Source organism: Amblyomma americanum, chromosome 7 (genome assembly GCF_052857255.1).
Source record: "Amblyomma americanum isolate KBUSLIRL-KWMA chromosome 7, ASM5285725v1, whole genome shotgun sequence".
NCBI lineage: Eukaryota > Metazoa > Arthropoda > Arachnida > Ixodida > Ixodidae > Amblyomma > Amblyomma americanum.
In genome coordinates this window covers 41,844,781-41,853,353 of record NC_135503.1, presented here as the reverse complement: position 1 = coordinate 41,853,353, position 8,573 = coordinate 41,844,781, and the positions used below count along the sequence as shown (strand labels likewise).

The window sequence follows — 8,573 nt, the reverse complement described above, 5'->3', positions numbered from 1 at the left end:
TTTTTTTGTGAACGACAATGAATTACTTCTCTAAACTGATACACAAAAGTACACAATTAGGCAGTTTCAGTTTCGGTTTTAAAATAACTAAAAAAGTGTATAGAATTTTATCACTATAATATAATAGGAGTAATAACTGTTTGCTTGCTTGTAATTAACATCAGCGAAAGCCAGAAGCATGACCAATTCGAAGCATATTAGTAGAGTGAACTAGAAGATACATATTAGTCAAGTGGTAAGTCCCAAACAAAGCCAGACGTAGCCGAAGCGCTGCATGCGTCAGGAAGCCGCTAACAGTTGCCGCCGTTAGCTGGCAGGCGGTCGCGTCTGTTGTTGATGTGTCAACGCCTTTGTACTTGATATCTTTTATCTATGTATGTCGTGTTGCTTGTCTTGATCAAGTGACGCAAGAATTTGCCTGGCGCATTAGGCACACCAGGCGCACTCCGTTGGCAATGTTTACCTTGCCGGCTTTCTTAGCGCAGTGCTGCAAAGCAGCGATGGACGTTGTAACCGGCGTGCCACTCACCGTCGGTTATGCAATACAGCCGTATTGGACCGAAAGAAATATTTTCGCCTTCGCATTGTTCATGTCATGGTTAACTTACCTCTGGGAAACGTATCTGTCGTACAGGCAGGTAAGTAGCAGCCCGTATCTTGCGCACCGAGTATTGGTTTTCTGCCTACATGCAACGAAGCGTTTTTCTTTTAGTACAAGGTCTGCAAATCCACGCCCCGAGTCCCTTCTGAACTCAGCGTTATAACGGACCAGGAGACTTTCTCAAAGGCGAGGCTGTACCAGATTGATAAGATGAAGTTTGGTTTCTGCTCCGGAATCTGGAGCGAGCTGGAAACAACGGTTGGTTCACTCTTTTTCACTCGCGCGCATGCACATCGCATTCTCGAAGTATTCTTTCTTGGAGTCTTTGCAGCTTTCGTGCGCAAACCATGTTTTCATTTACCTGGGTTGTGCTTTGTGCTAACCGCATTTCTTGATCGTTGCATGAGCAAATGTTCGTCACTGAAGTTTTGCACTCGTTTGTGACTGCATGCGGTAGCACACGTAGCGTTAACTCTGTCACCGCTTCAGGTTTACCAGCTGTGTGCAACGGTGGACCTTGAGCGACTGTAATAAAAGACACGTAGCTTTCTTGGAAACGATGTATATATTGCATATATGCGTTCTTCAATATATATATATATATATATATATATATATATATATATATATATATATATATATATATATATATATATATATATATATATATATATATATATATATATATATCATTCTCATTCAGAAAATTTGTTTGTATGCTTGGCTAAATTAGAATTTCACTAAACATGAATGGTTCAAAAATAAGGAATTCACGCATGCCACATACACTTCCACGCTTGTGGAATGGCAGCCTCATTTTCATAAAAACGCATATATGCCCCAATTATTTTCTTTATCATCTGAAGCTGTTTTCATAACGGAGACTAAGCTGTAGTGTCCTTTAGTAAAGGACTCCACCGTGGGGGAAACGAAAGAAGTGACTGCACTTCCTGCGTGTTCCGTGCGCTTGGCAACGTCCATCTGTTTCGTGGTTTGGAACAACGGTCATTATTTGTAGACACGAATTGGCCCTGCGATTCTGTCCAGCAGAGATTTAAAAAGTAGCTGGCATCACTGACTTCGTGAAAGCTACGCTAGATGCTTTGAGAAAAATTTTTATAAGTGGCATTCATAAATGGGAACGCCGTGCTGCGAGGGGATAAAACAGATTGTGCGTGCATATTTGGCATCACGCCTTTCAAGTGTCGGAAATCTGGTAGCTATTCCGCACAAAAATCTTGCCTTCTGAGTGCATAACAAGACCAGGCTTTGAGATGGTTTACAGAACTCAAATTTATTGAGTAATTTTTTTTTTCTCTCATTTCTCGCAGGTTGTGTTGTTGTTTGGTGGCTTCGCCTTTTTCTGGCACTTATGTGAGAAACTGGCAGCCAAGGCTGGTGCAGAACATAATGAGGTGATTTTAAAATTACTAGATGGCTTATTCTTATGTGCCAGTGTCCTGCATTGTTCTGAAAATTTTTCATTTTCTCTTTACAGCTTGTGGTCACATCTCTCTTCATTTTTGGAGGATCTCTGTTGTCAACACTGCTTGATTTGCCTTGGTCAATCTACTACACATTTGTCATTGAGGAACGTCATGGTTTTAACAAACAGGTGACAAAACATGTACTGTAGTTGGACTAGTTGCTACTGACTTTTTTTTTTAAGCAAAATTTATTGCTCCAGGGCATCAATGATGGGTGAAGGTGTGATGAGTGATGTAGTAGAGATTAAATGAATGTAAAAGGTTAGCTGATTTGATGAAGTCTAGTAGAGAACGATGATACGGTCCCTGCGTCCAGGCAATGTATGAAGCAGGGTTGCTAGGTGAAAGACCTACTACCATCTTACTTTCTTAATTCATTATTAATACTAGCAAAATGGAAGATACAGACAGGAAATGAGAGGACTAGTGGTTGTCCTGTTGTTTTGCATATTGTCTGCATTAGCCATTTCGTTACTCGTCAGGAATATGCTGCAGTTAACTAAAATATATTCTAGTTACTACTCAGTTCAGCTAGTTCACTTTGCCACTTCTGAAGTGTGACAAAAAAGAAGGCTGCCATGACAAAGCTTGCGAGACAAGCCTGCTTTCTTCATTTAGTAGCTTGTGTCATCGAAGCACAGCAGTAGCCAAGACTGCACACACTTAGTGGTCTTAGTTTTTCTGCTGAATAATCTACAGACTCATTTTTAAGTATCGTTTCAATAACAGAGCTTGGATTTATTATAGAGCTTGTTTTTACTACTATAGAAATAAAGATTTTGGAACAAAACTACATCAAAACCAGGGTTTCACATTAAAAAAGCCAAATACATAGTTTACATGGTGATATTAGCCAAATTGTCTACATATTTTTTATTTTATTTGTTGGTGTATAGTTGCTGTAACTGGCCTGCAAAAAAATATCACACTACTTGGATTGCACTACAGTTTCTGTGGATAAAATTTTGCATTTTCTCTGTTCCTGTTAAGGTGGATCTAGCCAATTTTGAAGAAAATCTCATTTGTACCCAGTATTTAAAGCTGAATAATCCTGTTTATTGAGTTCATTGAAGCTGATAGGAGTTCACTGCTCTAATTCAGGATTATAATTCTTGTATTTATCAGTTCAGTCGAAAGTGATAAGGACATCAGGATGTCTTTGCTAAAGGTTAACCATATATTTAAAAACAGTAGTAAAGATTTGATGCTGTGGACTGTTTTAGTTTCAGCCAGCACACACAACTATCTTGGGGTATATAGACACTCTTCACCATTATGCTGCTCTCTTTCGGGCTGTCTCCTCCAGCTTAATTGGAGACTAAGTCCTACCGGCTTGTTTGACCTGCACAAACATTTTCAGCCTGACCTGCACAAACAGCCAAATGCAGCAGTCAGAAAATTTGTGTGTTTTAACAGCACTCTCATCTCCAACATAGCCATCCAGTTCACTGAAACTAAACTGATTTTCGCTTTCTGGCTTTCTTCTTTCCAGACTCCAGGATTCTTTGCAAAAGACAGGGTTAAGAAGTTCTTCCTGATGCAAGCTGTTGTTCTGCCGATTTCTTGTGGCATCGTCCAGATTATCAAGATGGGCGGCGACTACTTCTTTATCTACCTGTGGTTCTTCACGTTGATTGTGTCTGTTGTGAGTTCGCTTCCCTCTTTATTTGGTTAGTGATAGTGTATGTGTTTTTATGACCCAAAAGCTATTTCTGTGCATTTATGAATAGGATTGCTTTTTCAGAATACACACTTCTTTATGAGTACTTGTGTTATATTTTCAGAGTGCAGAATATTTGATTGGTTATAAGCCAACCTGATGAATCTATCAATATCATGTATAACCAGGACCACAGTAGGGTTTTGCCACTGATAATGAAAGTCGCTGTTGGTCATTGAGGCTAGCGATTGGCAAATCAAATGACACGTGGCCATGCATGATTACATGCAAATTTAGTGCAACATTCAGCATTATGGAAATTTGCTGGGCATTACAGGAAGTCATGTTGTGGTGCAGGCACTCTGTGAATTGTCGCAGCAGTCTATACTGCTTACTATAAATGAGTCTTCTTTGCTTTGATTTGTGACTTCAATAATTAGTTGCTATTTCAGAATAATCTGTTGGTTTATTCTTCTGATTCAGGAAGGATTTCTGCAAGACCATTTTTTATGCGTATTACAAGCACTTTATAGAAATGGCCTAATTTCCCCGCTGTGGAAGTTCAGCCTATTTAGTACATATTATTAAATAGCAGCATGCGAATGTTTCTTCAGGCTGATGAGTGTGAAGAGGCTTGTGGGCATTACTTCTGGCATATAGTTTGCTGGGGTGTGAGACACCGTGCACATGAAAAGCAGCACAATTAATATCTTTTGTCGCAAGCATTGCAAACGAAAGAACAGACCTTACTGATTCGGACTTTTTAACTATCGAGCTGCTTTACTGAGTGCAAGTGAACAAATTTTCTTTGCTAGCAAGCTGTGCAGCGCCATCACCCAACTTGCTGTTCCACTCTGGTATGTGTAGAAATTAAATTGTGAACGACGCAGGAAACTATAGAAAGGAAGGAAGGGTTATTTTAAGAGGCAGTGAGAGAGCAGAGAGAATTAGGGAACAAATGGGAGTTTATGATACTTTTGCCGAAATCATGAACAGAAAATGGACATAGGCAGATTATCCAATACAGAGAACAAATAAACGACGGTTCTTTGGGGTAACAGGCTGCATTCGACGCAGAGATCAACTTAGTGAGGGGGATAGTCAGATGGGCAGATTATTCTTGGGAAGTTGCTTGGATAGCATGTCTGCAGCTGGTTAAATGAACATCAATGGAAGAGTCTGTTGTTGTTCAGTGGACATAGCGACTGCAACATGGATTCTGTGGATGCATATATGTGTTTATCGCAGCGAACCGGATTTGCACAAGCCAGCACAGTATGGTATTCTGGAGCATATTTCAGCTTCGTTTTTTTTTTTTTGCTCATTCGCATATCTTGCATGCCTTTTTCTAGCTTATATCGTTCATCTACTCGGACTACATTGCACCGCTTCTGGACAAGTTCACGCCACTGCCTGAAGGGAATCTGAAAACCAAAATTGAAGAGCTGGCAGCTAGCATCCATTTCCCACTCAAGAAGCTCTTAGTTGTCGAGGGTAAGCACCATTAATTGAGTGTACAACATAAACTGTCACTTGACAATGCATCAACAAACATCAGTGGTTCTCTTGAAAAGCATTTCTTTCTTGTCATCTTGAGTTTTGAATCTGTGTTCAATACTAAGTGATGGGCTTTGTACTTTTCTTGTAAGCAAGTGCTATTGGCCGGATATTATTAGTGGGAATTTGAGAAATCGATGTTATTATTTGGCATTGAAGTCAATGCTTTTTATTAACATGCTAAAGACTGCTGATGTAAGCTATATATGGTTTTAAAGGGACACTGAGGTGAACTTGATCCAATTGTTGTTCTCAGTAAAATTCGGTGTGCATTTTTTTTGGCTCTGTTACTGTTTGTTTCGCAGCAAAACACACATATATTGCTGAAAAGTTTGGATTGAAAAATGGAATATTTTTTCCGCCAGTTGATTCAAACTTCTGATAGGTACGTTGGTAAGAGAATTGCACACTTTGTGATTGCTGATTGGAATTGGGTGGAGTTGTGGAAAGGTGTCTGAGACCTGCAAACAAGAAGAGCACTTGTGGCAACGATAATTGTATTTTGCATTTCTGTCTATTCTAGCTTATAAAAGATTTCTGTTTTCATTAAAAGCTGCCTCCTTTTTTATTGGGACGACGTAATTGGTTGGGATCAAACAACTTAAGTTTTTCCTCAGTGCCCCTTTAAAGGGACACTGAAGGAGAGCTCTGGACCAAGCTAAACTGATAAGTTAGCATCATGTGGTAGAAAATGTCATTTTTGCCGAAGACAGAGCTTTGCTAAGCCAGTGATGTTAAAGAACACCAGGCGGTTGAATTTTCCGGAGCCCTTCACTATGGCGTCCCTCACAGCCTGAGTCGCTTTGGGACGTTAAACTCCCAAAAACCAAACCAAAACTGCATAAAAGTGAAGTACACGTGGCAACGCCCTTTGCAGCTTCCTGCAACTGCCTGATGATTCAATTTCTTTGCCGGTCATGATTGGTTCATTGCTTTCCTTTTCAAAGTTGTTTTGCTGTCAGTGGACAAGTACCTTTATAATAAAAGGAAAGCAGTGCAGGGAGTGCAGCCAAGGAGGTCAGGAGTACTGTAATGGAACAGTGCAGCAAATGGACAGCAATACTAGACACAAACACGAGCACATAGTATTTCATGCCACTTTCCGTGCACTCAGCCTATGTGTAGCCATTGTGCAAAGCAAGTTCAGACCAACAAGCTCTCAGCTGCATTCACGCTCAGAAATGGTGCCTCTGATTGGCTGGAGAGCTGTGATGAACACACGTCATACAAATGACGTAACTTTCCCTGCCCGTAAATGCGGGAGGACATTGGGAATATCATTTGCGGTTTTATCGGTAGTGCAGTCACCTTTCTGCAGAAAAAAAAAAAAAGAGAAAACGTTGATGGTGTTCTTGAGGGATAACCTATTCGTCTAGCGTAGCGTCTTGCTTAGTTTGCTATTTGCCTTTAGTGTCCCTTTAGCAGCAGTAGCGAGACTGATGATGGGCGGCCTTGAAGAACGGCTGTACAGATCCTGTGAATGACTTCACATTCCAGGGTCGAAGAGGTCATCACACAGCAATGCCTACTTCTTTGGCCTGTTCAAGGAGAAGAAGATTGTGTTATTCGATACCTTATTTGAGAAAGAGGAGCTGACTGAAGGTGAAAATGGCACAGTGTCTGGTGAAGAGGATGCAGCTAAAGACAAGGTACCTGAAAGAGCATAAGTCTTGCTTTTATGGGGTGTGTTTTTTTCTACACAGTGAGCAGTGCTGTCTGGCTAAACATCAAGGAGCCTTGTGTCAGTGCTCGGATCATTGTCATGTTTTTTTGCACTGCCTCCTCATCTCTTGCGACTTATTTTGCTTTATGGTGGCTTATTTTTTTAATGCATGACCTTTAGTACGGAATGCTATGCTATGATTGGTTGGTGAATTCATAACTGCTGCAGTGGCTTAGTGGCATTTGGCTGCTGAATCCAAGGTGGCAAAATTGAATTCCACCCACGGTGGCTGCATTTCGATAGAGATGAAATGCTAAAATGCTCATGTACTGTACTGTGTGGTGTCAGTGCACGCACATTAAGGAACTCCAGGTGATCAGAGTTAATGTGAAGTCCTCCACTATGGCACCCCTGCAGCTTTGGAATGTTAAACTGAACTGCATCACTTTTCGAGAATTCTGCAATGTTCAAGGATTCAAATCTATGTAGGCTGTAGATGACGCAGGCAAATTTTTTTTTATTTGCACTAGCTTTGAAAATGGTGACATAATCGCCGACTAGAGTTCATGTTTCTCAGAGCATTGGAATAGTGTGGAGAAGCTCGGTGATGACATCGCAGACGGGGAGATTTCAAATTTCCTCTGCCTTCGCCTAAACCCTGCCACACGTCATTCGATGCCGCCAAACGGCAGCGCTCTGTGAGCTTTTGCCTTCAGTGGTGTTGCTTTTTTTTTTTCGTTCAAAGCAAGTGTTTCTGCGTTGGAAATGTACTGGCACTGTAGATGACGTTGGCATGCACCCCCCCCCCCCCCCCCCCCCCCCCCTCACTTGGCGCTGTGTGCTGTGGAGAAGCCTGAAAGCCGCTACAGTATCAATTGGCGATCGAGTCACCACCTCAAATGCTAGCCCAAAAGGACTTTGCATGCTTTCCCTCCAAGTTCGACATATTCGACACTTTGAGCTCATCGAATTCTAAAACCTTTGCAGTTGCTCTTTAAACCGCACGCACGATATTTGGTCAATGGTTCCCTTTTATAACAGGAGAAGATGGCGTGCTCATGAGCTGCTAAGAGTCAAAGATGTCTCGGCGTTGTAACAACTTAGGTCAGGTATTAGAAGCATTGTACATAGTGAACTGACTATGTCCCTGTGCTAGTGTACCTGCAATGCTTGCTGTACTGAGAGGTAGGTAGCGAGCCTCAGGCTCGACGAAAAATTTTCCAGGGCTCCTTTCTGTTATCTCAGCTGCATGACCTAACAAAATTCATGGCACTGCAAGTGCTCCTGGCAAGGGGAGAGAAAGACAGGTGCAGGTGTGCTCTGCTGCCAGTATTGCCTCTTGTCTCTTGTCAAAGGTGACACTGGTACTTTGATGTTATTCTCAGCTGTTGGTGAAACCAGAGCATTGAAGAGTGCCCTGAGAAAGCCTCAGCCTCCGGGGGATGGGATACTCACTATCAGAAAAGTATATCAAGAGGTGGGAGAGTAATTTTTTAACGAACATGGAATCTTAGCATGATTATCACTTTATCTGTTTAACAAAACTGAAGGATCTGTATAACATGAACCTAACACAATGTACATGTCACTGCTGGCAGCAAAGCA

The 8,573-nt window shown here is 41.4% G+C and overlaps 1 protein-coding gene across 1 annotated transcript in view; it reads left to right on the top strand.

Moving 5' to 3' along the window:
• The first annotated feature begins 266 nt into the window (after positions 1 to 266).
• The window catches only part of LOC144098957 (CAAX prenyl protease 1 homolog), a 14,428-nt gene continuing 6,121 nt past the window's right edge, over positions 267 to 8,573 (top strand). The window contains exons 1-7 of the mRNA XM_077631945.1: positions 267 to 638; positions 713 to 859; positions 1,933 to 2,016; positions 2,100 to 2,216; positions 3,581 to 3,733; positions 5,101 to 5,242; positions 6,803 to 6,954. Of these exons, the coding sequence (XP_077488071.1) occupies positions 456 to 638; positions 713 to 859; positions 1,933 to 2,016; positions 2,100 to 2,216; positions 3,581 to 3,733; positions 5,101 to 5,242; positions 6,803 to 6,954 (978 nt within the window). The 5' untranslated portion in view covers positions 267 to 455. The remainder of the gene's footprint in view (positions 639 to 712; positions 860 to 1,932; positions 2,017 to 2,099; positions 2,217 to 3,580; positions 3,734 to 5,100; positions 5,243 to 6,802; positions 6,955 to 8,573) is intronic.